The sequence below is a fragment of the Grammomys surdaster genome, unplaced genomic scaffold (assembly GCF_004785775.1).
Source record: "Grammomys surdaster isolate TR1022 unplaced genomic scaffold, NIH_TR_1.0 126036, whole genome shotgun sequence".
NCBI lineage: Eukaryota > Metazoa > Chordata > Mammalia > Rodentia > Muridae > Grammomys > Grammomys surdaster.
The window spans coordinates 885,221-907,974 of NW_021620849.1; the positions used below are offsets into that span (position 1 = coordinate 885,221).

General features: G+C 42.7%; 1 protein-coding gene across 5 annotated transcripts in view; it reads right to left on the reverse strand.

The window, feature by feature from the left end:
• Positions 1-22,754, reverse strand: part of Ntrk3 (neurotrophic receptor tyrosine kinase 3) — a 377,280-nt gene that overhangs the window by 164,096 nt on the left and 190,430 nt on the right. For all 5 annotated transcript variants that reach the window (XM_028754779.1, XM_028754778.1, XM_028754777.1 and 2 more), the window contains one exon: positions 451-639. In XM_028754779.1, coding sequence (XP_028610612.1) covers positions 451-639 — 189 coding nt within the window. The remainder of the gene's footprint in view (positions 1-450; positions 640-22,754) is intronic.

Below are 22,754 nucleotides of genomic sequence, written 5' to 3' on the forward strand. Positions count from 1 at the left end.
AAGGTACTTATTGCCCTCACTGGCTTCCCCTCCCATGGAGACCTGTATGGATCTTCTAATGACCTCAGGGGCTGCTGTATAGACAAAGCCAGGCCATGTTTTTTAACAGCTAGGCTGGGTCTGCAGAAAAGACCAGCCTCTTTAGTGTGCCCTGCCTTATAGGAGCACCTTTCCTTATTCAGGGCAATGCTGAGCCAGGTGAATAAAAGACGGAACTAAACATAGACTGTGGCCCTCCCTTCTCCAGGGATTCTGTCCACTGGCATCCCCTTATCCAGGATATTTTCTGCACTTAAAGGCAGAGAGGGAGGGTCTCCTAGAAAGTGGGAGGTAGGTAGGTGAAAGGTTACCCTAGAAGGTTCCAGAACCCCAGTGACATGGTTTGCTTCCATACCACCCCCCCTACAAAGAAAAGTGTGGGGGGGGACAGAATCCAATCCTATTACTTACATGTGTCTGGCTTGTGGCAATTGTGTCCCTGACGGAAGTACTGAGGGTTCTCAATGACTGGAATGCGGGTCATGCCAATGACCACTGTGTCCGGCCCAGCGTCTAGCGATGAAGGTGTAGTGATGCCGTGGTTGATGTGGTGCAGTGGGCTGGCTGAGTCCTCCTCTCCACTGATAACAGCCACAGGACCTGCACAAAGCATAAGAGACATAGGACTCAGAGAGGTTGCACCCACTCAGTACCAGGCCTGCCCACAGACTTTTAACGATTTTACTATCATATATTCTGAAGAGTAATATCCATTAGATAAGTATTGCTCAATTTTCCTGAATTCTCAACTTTGAAAATTCCAGCCAAATTCTGTTCCTTAAAAATAACTGACTCTCGGTCATAGAAATTGTTCCAAAATAAAAATGAATTGGAATAACCATGACATAAATCTTTTTAATTTCTTCCCAAACCCAAATTAGTTCAAAATAATAAAGCTCATAAGTTTCTTTGTTTATACAGAAATAACAAGACTTAAAAACAGAACCCCTCCTCTACTTGGAGCATTAAAAATATCACTGTTATTGAAGAGCTGGGGAGATGGCTCAGTTGCTAAAGCTCTTCCTTCATAAGCATGAGGACCTGCCCTATGTCCCCAGCATCTACATAAAAGCCAGGCATGGTGGTAGCCTGGCATGGTGGTAAATGCTTATGATCCCAGTGCTGTATAGGCAGAGCAAAGAGGATGCCTTGGACTTATTGGCTAGCCATAGTGCTCAAGCTCTGGTAAGAGACCCTGTCTAAAGAAAATAAGGTAGAAAGTAATAATTAAGGAATATACCCAATGTCAACCACATGCTGAGAGAGAGAGAGAGAGAGAGAGAGAGAGAGAGAGGCTGAGGGAGGGAGAGAGAGAGAGAGAGAGAGAGACTGAGAGAGAGAGAGAGAGAGACTGAGAGAGAGAGAGAGAGAGAGAGAGAGAGAGAGAGAGAGAGAGAGGGAGGGAGGGAGAGAGAGAGAGAGAGAGAGAGAGAGAGAGAGAGAGAGAGAGAGAGATACACACACATGCATGTATGCAAAATTCCAGAGTGTCACCCCAGAAATTCTGATTCAAGCAATCTGGGGTGTCACCTGGGCATCAAGATTCTTAATGTTCTCCATGTGTTTTAGTGTATTTAGTGTACAGCCATGACCCAGAACCTGTGATTAGGAGATTAGAGGCTCCATGATCTTCAGCATGGCCATTCACTTTCCAGAGGGTATGATATGGCTTCTGCTGGACTCTGCACTGTCTTCCTTACTCAGTGTTGCCCTGAGCCTCTCTTACACCATATTTTTACAAATGGCTATAGTTAGACTATATCAGGGTTAGTCTTGTGATAGCTGCCCTACTCTTGAAACATCCACATTCTCCCAGTGACTACAAAGTATACACACTACATCCTCTCCAACTGAGTCTCCTGCCCCCACTCCATCATTTTCTAATCCTAAGAGGAAACCCAGTGTGTAAATGACTCACAAGCACAAGTTGACAGAGATAATTAATGCTGCAGTCTTAGCAGAACAATGATTGTGTTTGGTGGTGTGATTCATCCATACATACAAAGAAAACCCTTGCAAAGGGAATTAGCTGTGACTGTTTGTGGCTTCGTACAACTGGCGTTTTAAGTGGCTGCTTTGCTAGACACAGGGTCCCCAGACAAAGCGCCTGCTGCGATTTGGTTTTGCAGCTTGAACAATATTTCCACTGCAGAAATCCATTACATCTTACTGAAGTTTATGGAGAGAATATTTCCCATCAAACAGCGAGGTGAAGCACCAATGAGGCAGAACTAAATGGGAGACTGGTAAATGCAGACGGCGGACCCTGGATTCCACTCCGTCAGCACAGGCAGGCTTATTCCAACCCGTGACAAATGGCTGATGGCGTCTAGAGACTCTGTGCAGAAGTGGCAATAAGTGGTTGCCCAAATTCCCAGAGTAATCACCTGTCTTGCAAAACGGAATGTGGCCCTGCAAATGCTTTCCTCGGAAACTCATTGGGAAAAACTTTCATGATGAGTTGCAGTAAAATGAGGAACACTAAGCCCTCGTGTTAGCCGCCCCAAAAACCATCATGAAAATACAAAAGAATTGAAGAAATATTAGTGCACTCGGAGAAAGAGATGGGAATAAGAAAGACATTTTAACAACATTTGGGAAGTTGAAAAAAATACATCAAAGGATGGTAGTGACTCAGAACAAAACAGGAAAGCATCACTGGCATGTACCCTGTTGGGAGAGGGTGTACCAGGAGTAGGTTTCCAAAGAGGCTCATGGCCTAAGGGATGGGATGCACAAGAAAATGACAAGGGAGCCCACGCCTAACAAAATACCTGGGGCCATAGCCTTGTACCCACCACTCAAGATGATCAATGTATTCCTATAGAAGTTGAATCAAAAGACACAGGGGTGTGCTTGGAAGAAGCACAGAGTTCAGCCTTTTCTTCCTGTTCCTAGAGCAATTACATTTGTGCACAGCCTGCCTACCACTTCCCAATATCCACTCATCTCAGTACTAAGGATGTGAGAAGACCCTTCCACAGAGAAAGTCAGAAAGAAGGCTTCCAGATGTTGACATTTTTTTTCCTTTTCCTGATGAAAAGCCACCCTGGAATCATTTCCCAGTGAAGCTGACAGTGAGCATGACAACCTCATGCACAGAACCTGGAATCCTTTCAGCTTTCCACTGCTCAGTTCCTAAATATAGAGAGACAGTGCTGTGTGAGAGACCACCAGATATCTCAGAGGAGTTTCCGCAGGCAAGACGGGCAGTCAGGAGCCCGTAGGAAATGGAGGCAGTGGACAAGGCAAAAGGCACAGAAAACCAATACAAGGACCAACCGTCTAAGAGGTAAATAGGACATCACAAGTATAAAACAAGGCAATACTTAGGTGAACAATTTGAAGGCAGGAAAGGGTCATTGAAAACTTCTATCATGAGCATTTGAAGTCGATGAAGAGTTTAAGAACTCAAGAAAATCTTCCAAAAATGAAACTGAAAGGAAAGAAATATGATCAAGAAGAAAAGTAAATTTTTCGGCCAAGATGAAACAACAGTTTAAAAAAGTTCTGGGAATAGTGTGGCCTACACACAGAACCATCTCCTGCCACTGCCTCCAGGAGGAGAAGATTGTGGAAAATATTTTTGCTCAAAGGGACAAAGGATGAATTCTGGTGCACTAGACTCCCTATGAACAGCTGCCTTTAACGACAAGAACCTGAGATGTGTTTGAAATGTATTCTCCTTGACCCCTGAAAGTTGGGAGAGGGATAAATCACCTCAATTAGACTCACCCAGATAGACTACAGATAATTCATCATCATCTTTGCCCATCACTGCCAAATATTCTTATTAAACTGTGTCCACAATCAGAATAGAACATGGTAGCATCAGTCCAGTGTCTTCTACCCAACACCCTCTTACTCATTCTTGCTCATCTTCACTCTAAAATAAAAGCTAATAAACTGGGCATATACCCGTCCCTCCTAAAGATGTGAAATAAAACTCATCATCCCTGCCTGCCTATGGCTGAAACCAGCAGTGTCTGAATGGAATTATAGCACTGAGGCACCATGGGACTTACTTGGAGATGATTGTTCTGAGTACACTGCATCCCTGGTCCTGGGTAAATAAGGCAAGTCTCAGAGTCATCACGGTATAACTGTGGGGTGTGTTCATAACTAAGAAGGAATGCATGTATGAGAACAAAGATTAGATTTTTCTAATCTCAGCACTGAGGAGGCAAAGACAGGAGGACTGATAGTTCCAGGTAGCCCAACTACATAATGAGAACATGTTCTCAAAATAAAGCTTAAAAAGGAAAACAGGCCAGGAATGTATCATAGTGGTAGAGAACTTGCCTAGTACATATGAGACACTTCAATCTCCTGAACCACATAAATAAATGTCTCCCTACCTACCACATGCAAACATATTTACAAACACTCTTCCAGTAACAGGTTCGGACCCATGGGTGGAGGTACCAGCATTTCTCTCTAGAAGCTAATTTCTGTTCCAACTCTGGTGGCTCTCATGCCAGTCAGGGTGAAAGCTACAGGCTTGTGATCCCCTCTTAATAACTGAAGTAAAGAATTTATTAAAGCTTCCCAAAGAGAATGAATAAGGAAAAAAGAAAAACCTCTCTGATTCAGGTGGAACGTCCCACTGTTTTCTTGAAGCTACCCATATCTAAAGTAGGAGTCAAACTGGTGGAGACCTGGGGGTGACTTAGATATTTATAAGTAGCTGATTCCATGGTGATATCTGTATTCTCAGAGATGTAACCTGAGAAAGAGCACATAGTAAACTCTTATCCAGGTGGGCAGAACTCCAATTGCTAGGGAAAGAGCCAGGATTGCAGATCATCAGGAGGATGGAACCTGAGGTGCAGGGCTGTTCCACAGAAATCTCGGAAGACTCCAGGGAATACTCTGTCTTCAGAATCAATGATACAAAGAAGGAAAGGGAGCTAGGATGGCTCACACACAGTGGAGGAGGAAAATCAAGTCAGTACTGTCACAGTTTCAATGGCACATTAGGACACAGATCAGGTCAGTACATGAGCTTATAGAGTACAAGACAATGTGGCTAAAGACAAATGGCCAAGTAGCTGGAAGCCCAGACTTACCTCTGAAAGGCGGCTTTGATCAGTCAAGTTAAGAGTTGAACTCTAAAGCAGAAGGTTCATACCCCATTCATTTATATGGTCTTCCCATTATCCTTAAAATTCTCTCCAAAGAAGGAAGGGAGGGTAACCTCATCTCCCTACTCCAAAAGCTCTTGTAGGAACTGTGGTCATGAAAGCACATTTGCCAAGTGCTTCCAGACATCTCAGGTAGAGCAATATTCTGCACACCTGGAAGGGATGCAATAGCATCTGCTTCTTTAGAAGCCAGTAAACAGTGGTGAGGATGCAGCTCTTCCATGAGGACACATTCTCTCCTCCCATTGTTGGCACCTGGGAAAGCGTGAGGTAGAGCTCTACTTTCTTAAAGTTCCTGAGGGGAACCAGGACAGAGCAGATCTTGGAGATACAGATTTGTTGTTTTAAGTTGTTAGGCTTGGTGGGGACACTATCGAGTCTCCATAATTAACATGTTCTTTGAATCTCTTCATTTAGACCGTCTCCACACTATACTTCATCTTGAAGAAACTTCTACAAGGGCTGGGGAGATGTTTCAGTGGGTAAAGTGCTGGTTGTGCATGCATGAGGCCTAAATTTGGATTTCCAACATACATTTAAAAAGACCCTTGTGTGCCTGTCTGTGATCACAGCACTGAGAGATGAAAATAAGAGGATTCTGGGGCCTTTCTGGACATCTGGTATAGCCAATTATTGAACCCAGTTTCAGTAAGTGGGTCTGTCTCAAACTGGAGAGGTGAAGAATGATAGACAAAGACACATAAGGTGCACACTCACTCACTCATTCACACACACGCGTGCACACGCACATGCAGGCATACATATATCTCTACAAAAGTAATCCTTCATTCAAAGGATAAATGCGTGCTGGTCTCAATGAGGCAACTCATCTCTCAGTGGCTCCTCTGCACCCTTTGCCTCAAAGGTGCGCTTTTATTTCCAGCTGTATATGGAATGAGACCATGACCACCAAGATAGGACATGAGAGGAAAAAGAACCCGGAATGAGCCTCATGCTTTTTCAGTGTGTCAGCATGAAGCAAAACAAGCCAACCTTTGGATTAAGAGAGTGAGTTTAAAAAAAAACCTCAACCTTTTCCCACTGATAAAAATCAAACACTGACATGTCCCTGGTGTGCAAGAGTTCTGCATCAACAAATCTGGGAGCAGGAACTCATAAACGCGGAAGAAGGGAAACCACAACAAACACAATTAAAACTCCAGCCATGCTTAGAGAGGGAATCCATTTACTATCTCATAAAAAGAGCCTGGTCCTCAGAGGCAAACAAAAGAAAATCAATTTCTTAATTTTTATTGGCAGATGTGGGACAGAAGCCAAGTGAAGAGAGGCTGTGCCTGAGAGCGTTCCTGGGGACAAGTCACCACCTTCAATTCCTGGCCGGATCCAGTAGACCCTCCCCTCTGCTTCCTCCAGCATCAGATAGATTTTACTCATAGTGTCCTCTCGGACACTGGAGATTCCGCAGGCTGCCCAACAAGGCATGCCCTCCTCACTACTCAGCTCTTCTCCCAGAAGCATTTCCCAAAAGGCAAGCTTTATTCTCTGGCTCCAGTTCCTTCCTAGCCCTTACAGGAACCAAAGGCGGTGTTCATGCTTCACAGCATTCAGAGCCTGGAGATATCTTAGTGATTGAAAATGATGCCTCTGATCAGCCAGCCTGCGAACATGCTTAAGGAAAGGGAAAGCAGTCTCAGTATTCTGAAGACTCGGTTCCCTTATCTCACTCAGTCATCGAAACCAGCCCTGGGGGTTGATCCTCTTATCCGCTTGATACAGCTGAGGAAATTGAAGCTCAAGGTTTTATAATTTGCCCAAGGTCACCCAGTTAATAAACAGTAAATACAGTCATGTCTATCTGGTTTCCAAGTCTGAGTTTATTCCACTGTCTTATGCTTGCTCAGGCCCCAGCATCTGCTTATGAGAATGGGGCAATTATAGTGAGTCAATCACTGTACCTTTCTCAGATACACAGTGTGTGTGTTTGTGTGTGTGTGTGTGTGTGTGTGCAGTTTGTGTGCAGGGTGTGTATATGCAGTGTGTGCAATGTGTGTGTGTGTGTCTGTGTGTGTGTCTGTGTGTATGTGTGTGCAGTTTGTGTGCAGGGTGTGTATATGCAGTGTGTGCAATGTGTGTGTGTGTGTGTTACGCTGGAGATGAGAAGGGGCCCAATGCCTTGTGGGTGCTAGATGAGTACTCGGCCACTAAACTATGCCTGAAGCTCCCAGTTCTAGTCTTAATACCCAGTGCAGATCCATTCATAAGAGAACTGGCCTTGTACAGGAAAGACAATCACACCATTCCCTAGGAAACTTTAGAGCTAGAAAATTGCAACACCAAGTTGTAGCCATGAGAAGCAACAGAAAATTCAAGGGCAAAGGAATGGCCAGAAGCGTGGGGTCCAGAGAGGAGAAAAATGCTTTCAGCCTACAGGAATGGCAGTCAGCCTTTTCCAAAGATTCAGTGTGCAGATGTCGCATCAACAGGAAGAAAATAATTACCTTCCAATTGCATATCTAAGATGATTAGAATCCAAACTTCCGGTGTTCTTTGTCCAAGGCCCCCCCAAAAGACTTAGCTCAAGTCTGGACATGTCTTAGTTCAGCTCCACCCACTGTCGTAGCATTACTACACACAATTCAACAAGAAGGCTAGCGAGGTGGCTTAGCCATTAAAGGACTCATTCTGCAAGAAACATCGTTTGCATCCCTATGACCCTCGTAAATGCTGGATAGGTATGGCAGCCAGCTTTTAATTCCAGCACTCAGAAGTGGACACAGGGATTCTCGCAACAAGTTGATTAGCTGGACTAGCTATATAGGCAAGCTCTGGATACAATTGGGAGAGCCTTTAATTAAGTACAAAGCAATCAAGGAAGGCTCTCAACATCAGCTTTGGGCCTTCACATGCACTCTAACACATATGCAAACAAACATGCATGCCACACACATGGATACATGCAAAAAGAGAGTTCAGCAAGCCAACATTATGCCAAAATTGAGTATTTATTTCCCATAAAGATATATCTATAGCTTCCCCACCCTCTTCAGGTTGGGGACTTTTGGGAGCTGGAGGAAACATCATCTGAGTTTACAGTGCAGTGGCACAGTCAGATCGGTGAATCACTGTCATCTCCGTGCCCCTCACCCACACTCGCTCCCTCATGCTGCTTTTTTTGCACTAACTAAACTGTATGCCATTATCAAAGAAAATGTGACCCTCAGTTCCCGCAAGCTGAGCCCAGGTGTCTCTGACTTTCCTCATTCACAAGTGGAAGTGCCAATATTTCAAAAGCCCACTGGTTGACCCCGGATGGTTTCAGCTGGAACTTCTTTTAACTGACAGTGAGGTCTGATGAGTTAGAAAGAAGAGACAGACAATGGAGACTGGATAGGAGAAAAATCCTTTTCGGGAGAAACCTGGTTCCTCCTGGGTATTGTGGCTATGCAGGGCTTCCCGATGAGAAGGTCATCACACGCACTCAAAACATGTCCAGGCAGCTTTCTGGAAGCATTCTTGAACACATGTGGAGTGATGTTCTGACATACGACCACTGGTTGAAAATCTAATTCTTTCCCCAGAGTGATGGCCTTCAATACTCTGTGATAAGTCAGAGCAACAATAGTAAGTGCTTGCTGAACACTCACTCTAGACGCTACACTGGACTTTCTGTATATACGATCTCACAGAGTGTTCACTGGGACTCACTAATGTAAGTCCTACAAATAGAATCGGAGAAATTAAGTAAACTGCCTAAGGCCACACAGCTAGTAAGTGGCAGTTTCATGCTGCAGATCAGAACTCTTAAGACTCCATGCTCTACGTGTTTCATCTCCCCTCTACCTGCCTCAAGGTACACTTGCATACATCCTCAGTGTGAAGTCCAGAACAGAAACATTCCCAAACGACATGGCTCCTAAATTAAAGATACTGAAAACAAGCCTGGATTTATTGCTGGAGGAAAATCACGAACACCCCATGGTTTTTGCAGTCTATTCAGAGATGCTAAACTCACTCCTAAGCCCTAAGCGTTCCTACTCAGCTTGCCCAGTACACAGATCATATCACTTCACGTCAGACCAAAGGACATTTTTCTCCTTGTCCAAAATACACTCTCACTAGGCATATGTGTGTGTGTGTGTGTGTGTGTGTGTGTGTGTGTGTGTGTGTCTCCTTAGAAATCTCAGCTAGGGGTAGGGCAGTAAAAGCTCAAAAACAGACCATTCAGAATGGAGGATCCTTTGATTTGGTTCATTTAAATCTGAGGTACGGAAGCATAGAGAATAGCTTAGCAATTTAGGATTCCACTTGGTTTGGGCTATGTACACATCTGTTTAACAATGCATTTTGGCAACCTAGGACCCTTACCTGTATGTACTGTGCACATATATTAACAGTGTATATAGAATCTATTGACAACCTGGGGCTCCCATATGCATCTGGCTATAAATATACCTGCTTTAAATAATAGAAATAAGTTATTCCCTTTAGCAACTCCTTGGTATCACCCTATTTCTCTCTAAACATGTCCCAGAGCATATCTTAAAACCAAGGGACTGGAGAGATGGCTCTGCTGTTAAGAGCACTCACTGGCTACTCTTCCAGAGGTCCTGGGTTCAATTCTCAGCACCTACAAAGTAGCTGACAACTAACTCTAACTCTAGTTCCAGGGGATCCAACACCCTCACAGAGATAAATATGAAAACAAAACATAAAGTGCAGAGGGGGGTATATACTGATCTGGCTTGAACTGGTATGGGGATACATATGCAAAAGAAAAACTATCCTCTAAGTGAACTTTTAAGAAGAATCCACTATTTACCGATGTATAATTGAGTGTGCATATGATTGAAATGAGAGGCATTATGGGATGAGACATGCACAGTAAGCAAATCCTTACATAATCCAAGCTTGTCAATCCAAAAAAAAAAAAAAGCCACCTGCCCTGCCCTTTGCAACAAACCCTGCCCTTCTATTGAACACCCCAAGAGGAAGTCCCAAATAAGAATCAAGGTCCTTAAGAGTTTTTTCACTCAGTGGTCCACTCTCAGTCTTGACAACACATTTCTAATCCATAATCTCACTTTGCTTTTGAATAAAGTTTTCCTGCCACTTTACAATTTGTATAACTTACTTCAGTGCCTTGGATAAAATGCAAAGAACCTAAAAATACCCAGCCTAGATTCTTCCCACCAATAACAAATGTATGATCTCTATCAAGGGAAACATTTAGAACTCTAGAAACACTATTTGCTCACAAGTCTCTTTCTTTCCCACAAACAGGCTTCATCACTACCACATCCCTAGCAATCCCTAGCAGATATGCAGTTCAATCTCTATGTGAGCCCCCCAACAGCTGGAGCAGAGGCTCTCTCTAAAGCTGTAGGCTGACTGTGATAGCCGTTCTCCAACAGGGCTGCCTTGTCTGGCCTCAGTGGGAGAGGATGTACCTAATCTGACAGAGACTTGATGTGCCAGGGTGGTTGATACCTAAGGGAGCCCCACTCTCTCAGAGGAGAAGGAGATGGAATATAAAGGAGGGTCTCAATGAGGAAAGGCCCTAGAGAGGGTTAGTGCTTGGGATGTTAATTAATTAATTAATTAAAAGCTGTTGGTGGAGGGGATATTATAACTTTTTCTCCATCCTAGGTTTAGAGTCTTAGAGGTGATTTATAAACAGCAGGGTACACATATACATGACAAGAAAAGTAAAACAGAGAGATGTAGACAGAGAAACTGTGCCCCATAGAAGCTCTGCAAGCCCAAAGACAACCCTATGCATTTCCAATAAAACCATATCACAATGCCTGGACTCCGGGCTTGCCTTTCTCAGCAGTCCCTGGGATTGGACTAACAAGTTCATTGACTGATTCCCACAGAGGACAAGGTTGCCACAGCAGTACTGCAGAGGCTATAGGTACCCTGGATTATACACTCTCTCGCTGCACAGCCCAGCCCTGCTCTAGCAAAGGTCCTGCTTGCTCTGTATCCTCTTGCCTGTGGCTGCCTGGAGCAGGCTCTGGAATCTGTTTGGGTCAATCAGTATATCTCCAACACCCAGCTAGCTACCAAGGCTCAATGTTACCTTCAACTACCATATACATGAAGGTCTCAAGGCTTGGGATACAATTCTCCTTTCTGTAACCATGGCCAGGGTGTCCATGTGGACACATCTCAGAACAATTCCATGACATTTAAAAGTTTATAGGATTACCCTTACAGGAAGATATGCATTTGAACTCATCTTGTGATAAGATGGCCCTGGAGTCAGCAGTGCCTCCCTCTTTGCTCATCCCTACACTAAGTCTTAGAAGTATCTAGACTACAAATTCCATACAGTCAAGGTCTCAATCTGTATATCCTTAGACTGTTCTTAAAGTTACTAGTCAGGCCTTTTTAATGGAGTAAGAAATTCGAAAATATGCCTTGTCCAAGCCCTATACCAATGTATGTATGTGTTGCCTCTGAAATGTGTTCTTTCCCAAGGGCTGCTGTTAGCAAATATCACAAAATAGGTGGCTTCAAAACAACACAAATGTGTTTTCTCAGATCTTTGGAGGATGGGCAACTGAGATAGAGGTGTTGACAGAGCCATGCTCCCTGGGACATGGGATAGAATCTTCGTTTGCCACTTTCTAGTTGGCTAGCAATCCTTGGCACACATAGCTTGAAGGTGCTTCACTCCAATCTCAGGGATCACATGGCTTTCTAGTCTCATCACATGAAATCTTCCGGTGTGTCAGTCTCCATCTGATCTCTTTCTAAGGCCAGCAGTCAGCTGAGATTAAGGGCCCAGTCTTCTCCAATATCACTCTATCTTAATTTACATCTTAATTCCTTATGTAGAGATTATTTCCAAATAAAGAACCAGAGGGTAAGGCCTCAACTTATCTTTTTACAGGACATAGTTCAACCATGTGTCCCATTTGCCTTTTTCACAGCACCTGGATCTGAATAGCAGTGACAGATCGAAGGCGTAATAAGCATTACATGAAGGGTTACAAAGGTCGGGGAGTCTTAGGCTCTAGGGGACATTGGGAATTCAATCTATGGGCATTCAGCTCCCAGTGACAACTTCCCAGCAATTATAGCAATATGCCCACATCATATGCAAGAAAGTAAACCCCCATCACTATCGTCCAAAATATACACCAACTTTCTACATTGGCATTTCCTATTCTTATGTTCAATGATTGCTACATCATATACTAACACTGACATAGAGACTACAGGGATAGAACAAGAAGGACAGTACCTAGCGCTGAATAGGACTGAGGTCTATATGCAGGCTATACATAAGGGACGAGGTAAAGCATGTGTGACAGTGTATACATTCCAGGTGATCCAGGCACAACTAGGTACATAGATAGGAAGGGAACACGGGACAACAGGTCAGAGATTGATCACAGGCCCAGCTGTACTCTAGACTTTAGGTCCATCTGCCCACACCTTCCTCCTACAATAAAGCACATGTCCCATCCCAGCACCCTTAACTGCCTTTATACACAGATCATATCTCCCCTTCTTCAGTGGCCATCCCTTCCAAGAAACCTTGAACCTTGGTGGCTGTCTCCTTTCCCACACACCTGGACAGCACTTAGGTAAGAGCCACAGCAGCCTTTATTAATCCCTTGGCTTGCTCATCCCTCTCATAGACAAGCCATAAAAATGATATAAGCATTTCATTCAAACAGTACTGCAGCAGGAGTGGAGGTGGGGTACAGAGGTCAATTGATTGCCAGTGTGTGAAGGTATAAATACAACACCAAAATCAATCGAAATAGCATCATATCAGCTCTGCCATCTCCTCCCTCATAAGGCACACTTTATATACTGAAGTGCCTGCTCTTATTTACGCAGGTACCCCAGCTCTCCTTCAGTGGTTCCAAACAGCCACTGCTATGAGCTCCAAGAAGCCTCTCAGTCACACGAGGCAGGGCAATGATGCCACATCATGTCCACCTTCAAACCCTCATAGCCAAGCTAGCAACCCATGAGATCATGCTCACACATATGTTTGAGCAAGAAAGTTTACAAATCTGTACATGAACAAACACCAGCTCCTTAATCAGGTATGTTCATATGGCTTGTGTTTCTTTATAATCTGGTTGCTTCTTCCATTTCACAAAACAAAACAAAACTTCCATAGGGACTGTGTATTTCTTCAGTGTGGTATTCAAGGATATTGGAAATTTGACTGAATACAGCTGGCCCTCCTTATCCTTGGAAAATACATTTCAAATACGTTTTCAAGTGGGCAGCTGAAACTGCAAATAGTGCCGAACTATGTACAAGCATTGCAGTAATAGTCAATCTGATCACGGAGATGCTCATTAGTAACTAATGTGTGGGTAATATAAAAAGCACAGATACATTGAGCAGAGATTCATGTCCTAGGCAAGAGATAACAGGTGTGGGGGTGAGATTTCATCCCAGCTCGAGAACAATATGCAGTTTAAAATCTATGACTATCCTGGAATGGTGGTACACATTTAAAATCTCAGCATTCGGCAGTTTGGGGTTGAAAGTCGATGTAGGCTATATATTTAAGCTTTGTCGCAAAAAAAACTAAATAAATAAATAAAATCTACAAAGTGATTATTTCTAGAATTTCTGTGTAGAAATCTCCAACTGAAACTTGAAACCACAAAAAGTAAATTTATAGATATGAGTGAACTACTCAACCTTGAGGAAGGGAGGGTTGAGGTGTCTGAGGGAGATTCTATAATAGTCAGGGAAAACTTCAAAGATCTAACCATCTAATATCAAAACTCATATTCTTCAATTTTCTGGCTTCCTGCAATCATTTTTATAGTGTTATTCTTGCACTGATTTCCAGATCAGGTAATAGTATTAAATCAGCCAATCCATAAAAACCTCTCACCCTGATGGTATCTCCTCATCAAAAAACTGTTTCCTCACACATTCACTAAGCTAAAGGTTTAGTTTCTCATTCCAGTGAGAAAGTAACCCTGCCAAAAAGGGATTGTTTGTTCAGGCCAGATGGGCCTCATTCTACTGAGAAGAAGGTGGCCCCGCATCCTGGCTTGCTCAGTACTTGTTATTTCAGCCCAAGTGTTTATAGGACTCCTTTTGATTGATAACATGATCAATATAATAACTTAGATAACCTATGTGTAAAAACCACTTGTGAGAGAAGATAGTTACAGATTAACCCAATCGCCATTTTAAACTCCAGACACATGAGGGCAGTATCTGAAGTAAGACAATAGGTTTCTCTAGGCAATGTGCTTCTATTGTGATCTTCTAATACTCTTTGGAAATTGACTATGGAGAAACCAACTCTGTATCTTCAGAATATCCATATAGAACATTGTCCTTCTCAGGTAGTCAATAAATATCACTTGATGATAGACAAAGAATAAGGCATTGATTTTCCATTCCCTCTTCTTTCTATGTTCTCTTCTCCCTCCCTCCTTTCTCGGGGTACAGGTCAATCAATCTTAGGCCATCTTGATCTACTTGGAAAGCTTAACTGCCATGAAGCTAAACCACTTGTCCTCTGGCTCCAATCTCTTAGAGAAATTAGTGCCAATAGAAGTGTCAGTATCAATTTCATAATGTTATTGGATGAAGGCAAGGCTGGGCCAAGTCCCATATTCCTAACAGGCTATCAAAGTGATGAGGATTATGGGTAAGGAGACAGACAGCTCTGACAGCAGAGGCAATGACTCAAGATCAATTAGACTGACAAGACCATCTCTAAGCCTCATCGCTTAATGTTGACACCAGTATGATCTCCATGGAGATTTAGGATATAGGATTCAGATTTACCTGTGTCTCTAGGGGTACCTAGAGAGCCGGGGGTGCTTACAAAAGCAGCCCTTGGTCTTGCACCTGTCCCAAGATGATCTGAGGAAAGACTTCCACAGAACAGGAGTTTGCACTCATGATGCAAAGACTGAACACCTAACCCCTCCCTTTTTTCCTTCTTGTTCTTGCCTTCGAAAGAAAATGTCAAGATAAAATGTAGACTACGTATTTAAATTTAATTCCTTTGCAGAGTCAAGGGAAGGCTTGAGATTATTAAAATGGAAATCAAGATCTTGTAAAAGTCAAACCATCCTAGCAGGAACAGAGATTTATTATGGAAAGCGAAAGCAACAGATGGATGCCACAAGGGTCCAGAGTTCTAATCCAGGTTCTTAGCTAGCACTACTCTAAGTACAACAACATGCAATCAGGAACCAGTCACTTTTATCTCCCTGGAGCTTCAAATGCCTCCTATAAGGTCAACCATAACCTCGCACTAACCTACAACAGGGAGGGAATGAAATGTCATTGGTGTCAAGAGCAACAGAGGGATTGGCAGAGCGTGTTTTATGAGACCCAGTAAGGTAGAAATTGCTTTTATTTCTCTGTTTGGAAGAGGAAGCACACAAACAGCTTTGGAGCTGGCAATGCAGGGCATAATGGGGCAAGGAGAAAGAAGCAAGCCCCACTCCCAGGAACTACATGCAAAGGGCATGTTAGCTATCCTTAAGCTACTTCTGTTGCCCACCTAGTGTGTTTAAAACCCTTCCCTACTTCTCATGCACTTATTTTCCCAGGGCAGCAGACACAATTTTGAGCCTGTAAAGTTATAGCCATTTAAGTAGGTTTGCTTTATTATTTTCTAATTGCTTAACAACATTGTCTGTTGGTGTTCTATTTCAAACCTCCACTATGTTTCATAATGGAGTTTAAAATTCCTGCCATCTTAAGTGTCTGCTTCAGAATACACGAGTGCATTTATGGGGTTAGATAACTCCAATATTAACTGGCTGATCTTGACTTTGACCTAAGGTGTTAAGCTAAGCAAAAATGACATATGGAAAAAAACAGTATAGCAAGCCTTAGTTGGATAATGTCAATTGTAGTAAAGAGGCTGTTGTCAGTATTATCTGGAACTGCTGACTTCCCAAACACACTGGCCTAATATGCAAATGTGTGAGTCAGGGGATTCCTCCCAAGATACCTTTAAATAGCATCCCTTTAAAGACACTATAGCACAGCACAGAGTGTGATAAGGTCATTAACCATTTGAAACAGTGGTTAGGGGCAAAGAAACTAGAAGCATTGAAAGTTTGCACTAATCACAGGTAGAACTAAAATCAAGGAGCAAGCAAGTCTAGAATTTCTGGAGAAAGCTCCAGAAAGCATTAGACAGTAAACAAAGTTTAGTGGACTTTTATATAATCTCAAATCACCTGGAAACGAAGTCTCAAGGAGGAATTTTATAGATTAGGTGAGCTTGTGAACTTGAGCTTACATGTTAAAGTTATCTTGTGATAGTTAAGGTGGGAAGCCCTGCCCACTGTGGTTAGTACCATGAGCTATGAAGGGGATTCTGACTTTTAAAATACAAGAGGGCTATCTGAGCACTGGATTGCAATAATTCATAGCCCCTCCCCACCTTATTGTGGAAGTTTTGTGACTCACTGCTTCTAGTTCCTGCCAAACTTGACAAGTGACGGAACCACTGGGTCACCAAGATAACTTTGCTGAAAGTCATCACACTGTAGGACTTGAGCTAATAACTGTCATAGTTTTTAAACATGGCTGACTTTTGGTAAGCCGTTTCCATCCTATTCTGAGTTCATAGGCTCATGAAAGGCTTTCCAGATTATATATTAAACATGCACCTTTTCAACATTTACCCAAATAGATTGGATGATTGATGATATAACATATATTTGCACACAAATAAACTGGATTTTATTTATGGAAAATCCTCTATACTCTAGACACTTGAGTATGCCTTCTTATATTTTCTCAGCATATGCAATGGCCATTTGTTGAATACATATGGAGGCTGAAAATTGCCTCCAAGCTGTTTAAAAACCTACCAGCATCAAACTGTCCAAGCAATCACACCTCCTACTATTGATTGAGTGAAAGGACATGTTTGTTATTTGTCAGATACATGGTCTACATGCCTGACTCTGTCTCAGCTGGACAACAGTCTGACACTCACACCAGTTGCTTCAGCTTGTCCCTCAAACAGACTGTCCTTGGTAACATATTCATTTCCCCAACTCAGTGCAGCACTGCTCTCTACAACCCCTCTCACAGTCTCCCGTCACATTTGAAGACCACACATCTTTTGACACATCTATTGTGCCTTTCTATGGATTCTCATTCTCTGTGAGTCAAGAATAAGATTTTCAAGGGAAGGGGTCTGTTTAGACTCTTCTTCTCCCTCTTAACTGAGAAATATGGGCTGTGCTTACCACAAGGGAAAAGTGAAGTCACAGCACATTTCAACCATTCTATTAATGACAATGATCTTAGCCAAGTCACTTAACCCCCTTAAGTATTCCTTTCCTCATCCATAAATAGGCTGAATAATAGTAACTGCTTCATCAGGCCATAGCTGGGGTTAAATAAAATATTTATGGAAAGCACTTGGCATCGAGTAAGTGCTCAGTAAATGTGAACTAATAATAATTCTAATAAAAAGAGAGCGGAAGTTGGGTAGCTCAAGGCTTTGGCCATTGGCACTTTAAGCCATGCAAAAATTAGTGGTCTAAGGGACAGCTTTTTTTCTTGCTGTATTAACAACCACTAATGATGGCACTTGCATGTTCTAAAGCCTTCCATTCCATGCTAGGGCATGAGAATTGGACAATGTGTATCGTATCTCTGATCAAAGACATGAGAACTCAGTGATACAGGTGAAAAATGAGCTCCATTCCAGGATCACTGACACATTTGTCAGTTCTTCCTAGCTGCCACAGACTTCTACATGGTCCCTCACCTGTCCATGTATTTTAAAGGATAGTGTCTGACTCTACTGGGTAGACATAGTTCCCAAATTTCCATGTACAAAGGGTAACTACAGAAGTTAAACGCTATACTTCCAACTCCAAAACTAGGACAGGAAGTACAGAGCAGGGACAGGAAGTACCCAGCATGACAAGTACAGAGAATTTGAACAAGTGTCCTCTTACTTTCTGTCATGTCCTGCAGAGAGGCAAGGGGATGACACTATCTGGAGTTCCACCACTAATAGAGTAGGGAATATAGGACATTACTGCTCAAGGGAGAACCTGTGAGTCGCCTGATCATACATAGTTATAAAGTAGAAAGAGCCCCTAAAACCTTTAAGAGTCCATTTTCTAGTCTTTGGGCAAGCATGTTAGAGTGGGAACCTTAGCAGATGAAAGCCCAAGGGCATCTTTCAAAGAGCCATCCAGATTTCTGCTGGGAGAGCTACCGGAGGCTGCCACAGCCAAAGTGAACCTCTGCCACAAGCCTTGCATTGTGTGTTACCATAAGGTTAAATGTGATTAATGCTGATTGTAATCACTAAGAATTAATAGATTTATTATAATAGTGATCTAAAAATGGCTTATGCTAATAAATCAATGAGGAATAAGACAAAAAGTAAAAAAAAAAAAATCTTCAGGTAATGAGACCAAGGTTTGGGTAGAAAAACTGTGAGTGCAGTGATTTGCCAGAAGATATGACAGGCCATGGAGTTGCAGCAAGGAAAAGCATTCACCCACAGAACTGGTTGTCAGAGTCCCAAGTATTTTGGGAACAAGAAGCCGAAAATAAAGAAATTCTGGGACCCATGAGGGTATCTATCATAAGAATAGGAGCCTTGCTAGTTGTGTAACTTGAAATAAAGTTGCTGAACTTCTCTGAGTCGTCGTTCCTTATCTGTAAAGCTAGAGCGATGAGCCTGCATTCTTAAGAGTATCCATTTGTCTGAGTCTGCAAACATTCCATCAGAGCCCACTGTGTACTAAGGATGGCTTGGGGAACTGGAGATACTGCAGAAGCAAAGAGATCTCCTGTCTTGTGTGATGAGAGGTAACAGATGATGAGTAACTGAATTGATAAATCTATGTCAGGGGAAGATAGCATAAATGAGGGCAGAGTAGAGTGAGGGGACAGAGTGGGAGGGACTGATTTCATATAGGGTGGCTCATAAGAGCTAGAGGGACTAACAAATGCAAAAGATGTAGACCACAGTCAACATATGGTACCCCACTTAAGAGGCAGAAGGAAGCCCTGGTACCTACGAATGAGAAGCATGAAGTTGCACAGAGTATCATCATGTTCTGAGGGCTGATAGCTGGACCTCGGGAAGAATTCTTTACAGGAACAGACCTTAACGTCTCTAACCTATGATGCCTAAAATTCACTCTGACTTTGACAACCAAAGCTACTGTGGATCTAACTTATAATACACAGTAAGGACAGAAGGTGCAAAGCACTGAACTGGAAGACAGTCCCAGGGAGGGGACTTACCAAGTTCAAATCCAAAGTTCTTTGTGAGTTCAGATATACATACTACATTTCTCTATGTGTCTTATTTCTCTGAGTAATGGGGGAAAGGTGAGATCACAGAACCTATTTGATGAGATTCTAAGATTTTTGTGAGGTTTCAAACACTAAATACAGCACCTGGCACACAGTAAAGCCTAAATAAACCCAGCCATTCATGGAGTTATTGGGTGTGATTATGAATCAGGATAGATAATCAAGATGAAATATTGTGATTACTTAAACTGATAAGAATTTGATTTCATATCTTTTGCAAATTGGCCATAGGAGTTCTCTTCCCTGAAACTACACTTTGTGAAAAACCCCCTTCTCTTCAGGAAGCTGAATCGGGGAGGGCTTGTTCTCGTGTGTGCTGTGCTGCATGTCAGGGAGAAAATAATAGGCTGATAATTCAGATGTAGTAGTATCGCCCTGCCTCCGTGATAGATGAAACACTGAGCCCAGTTCAGCACCAGCCTGAGGCCCTACTGGGTAAAAAGATATGGCAATAATAAAACACTCCTCATTTGTTTGTACTGCCAGCTAGGCAGTCGGTCAATCCACAAAAATATATTGAATCCCTGTTGTGAGCAGAACATTAAATAATAACATTAATAGTTACCATTTGTAGAGAACTTAATATAAGCTAGATGTGGCATTCTGCCTATCTACTGACCCCGCTCATAGCCACCTCCTCAATGAATTCTATTCTGAGTGTTGCTTTTCCTCAACCTGGGGCCCCGTCAGAAGGGACTCCTCTCTACCTTGGTGCCACCCTATACTGCAGCAGGTACCTATACCACCATGTCTTGCAGCTGGTAATGGACTTGGGTGACCTATAAGCTGAAGGCTCTTGGTACATGTCATGCATATCAAAAGCATCCAATAGGATGGGAATGAAAGAACTACTGGAAACACTGAGATGGACAGCTCCCTCACATTCCAGATCTGGAGTATCCGAATAGTATTTGGTAGCATATGCCACCCCGCCCCATCCACGCCCATAGATACAAGTCCCAATACTCCTAGGAATCAATTTTCTTCCATATCATCGGATAGACAGAACTACTCTCACCCTTGGAATATATGAATAAAAATAATTATAGCAGAAAACATTTCAGGAGTGCCTGCTACATCTAAGGCACTGTTTTTGTTGCATGTGTTTCATTTGATTTGATCTTTATAATTCTATCAAGTGGGTACTTTCAACCTCACAATCTGAGTAAAAGAGAAATGGAAGATTGGAGAGTTAGATCCCTTTGCCCAGAAATGTAAAACTTAACACAGCTCAGCTTTCAATCTCTCTGTCTAACTTGGAGCCCGATGCTCTGCAAAGCACTGAACTGGAAGACAGTCCCAGGGAGGGGTCCTGTCCAAGAGTGTGAACATCAGTGAGCTGAGAGGGTGGTTATGAATGCAAATCCAGGGCCACATACTACAAACCCAGGATTTGGCCTTTTGTAAAGGCGCTGAGAGTCATTTGCCAACAATCCCTTTGTAGCTCTCCCCGTCTCTCCATAGGAAAGACATTGGAGGAGATCTGTTCCACTTAAACAGTTAAAGGGGGTGGAGTAGACAGAATGGGGACATGTGTCACCTTGGTGATCCCATCCAACCAAAGCCATTGGCAAATAAGCGGCAGTTTGGAAGGGAAAGATATTCCTAATTTTTAAAAACTAGGCTTAAGCTCAAATTCTAATAACAAATTTGTAAGAACGACTCAATAACAGGCTTCCTGGAAATAGGAAACATAATTAATGTAATAACCTTGAAAACGTGGCCATCACCTTCACCATCACGGGGTCTCCTTTTATTTGCCCAGCACTTAGCGATTCTGAGCACGTTGATATTTGTTCCTCCATTCACCTCTATCTCCCAGCTACCCTCTGACATGGTTAAGGCACTAAAATGCTTCAGCAGCACAGTAGTAAAACCAAGAACCAATGGTAATTCTCAAGTCTATCCAGTCAACCAAGATTCAGTCATTCTGAGCAACAAGCCCGTGCTAGAGCATGCTCCATTCGCATACTCCAGTGCTGCCAAATGTCAGGTCAGGAGACAAAGGAATTTAAACAGGGCAGCCACAGGAACTGCTAAGTCTAAAAACGATACTTTTCCCTCCTGATAGGCAGAAGAAGGTTGTGTCAATAAGGAGAGGAGCCTTGGCTGGGAAGGGACACATCTTATCTAACCCATCGCCACTAAGGTGAGCCAATCAAAGTCTGGAAAACCTACAGTTGGCAAATGTGCCTTGGCAGCGGAATGATGGTTGGATATAGGTTAAGTAAGACATAATTTGTCGTCAGGCTGGAGAAAAGGCTGGCAGTGGAGAAAAAACAACAACAACAAAAACAAGAGTGACAGCCACTGGGTTGCATGGCACCTGAACAAACTCGTTATGACAAGGGTGGGGGGAAGCTGCAAACACAGACTTCTGACAGGAGAATATATATATATTTGTCTTACACTATAGAGTTGAATAAATGGGTGTCTAAAATGGAAAAAGCAAAAATGTATGTCTTTTTATAGCCAGTGATTCATACAGAGTGATGCGTTTCAAATACTAATAATAATCAAAATTTGAGGGCATAAGGTTGGAGATGAAGGGAGATAATTTTAAAAATTCTGTAATTTTTCTTTTGGCTCAAGGACCAAATTTAAAAAATTAAATCCAGTAAATATTCTACCTATAGTTGGCAATTCTTATCTAGTTTATTATGTGCCCTGGAGCCTTCCTTCTGCTTCAGAACCAATACACTCCTTCAGCTTAACACTGATCATAATTTGGAGCCGGGAAGAACTCAATTATTGCATGGACTCGAATGGTCCCCCACAAATTTTTAAAAAGACAGAGATTATGTCTTTAAAGCCACAGGTCACCCATGTATTCTCCCTTTCAGCAAGCCTCATCACACCTGTGCATGATTTCAAATTTTTCTATATTAATAGAGACTGGAAGAAAACCCTTGCATCCTGTAGCTGGTATTTTCCTGTTCTGGTGACTCCACAGAAAGTAGGGAAATCCTCTTCTCCCTGAAAAGTCCCTTGTAATGTCACTCTCAAAGAAGCAATGACTTGTGTCACAAACTTTCACAGGCAAAAAGCGTATCTGAAATGGGAAGGCTTTTGAGGAGGAGGGATTCTCAATACCTCAGATGATGGAGAGGACAAGAAATTCTTGCTGGCTATCAGGGAGAGGTGAACTTACTTTTTTGGTTCACTGTCAAGTTCAGCTTCAAGGATCATCTTAGGTGTCAGGCTTGTCCCCCTCAGCACTACACTCTGGCCCTGGAAACTATAATCAACTTCCAGCTCCTGATGGCCAAGGCACAGCAA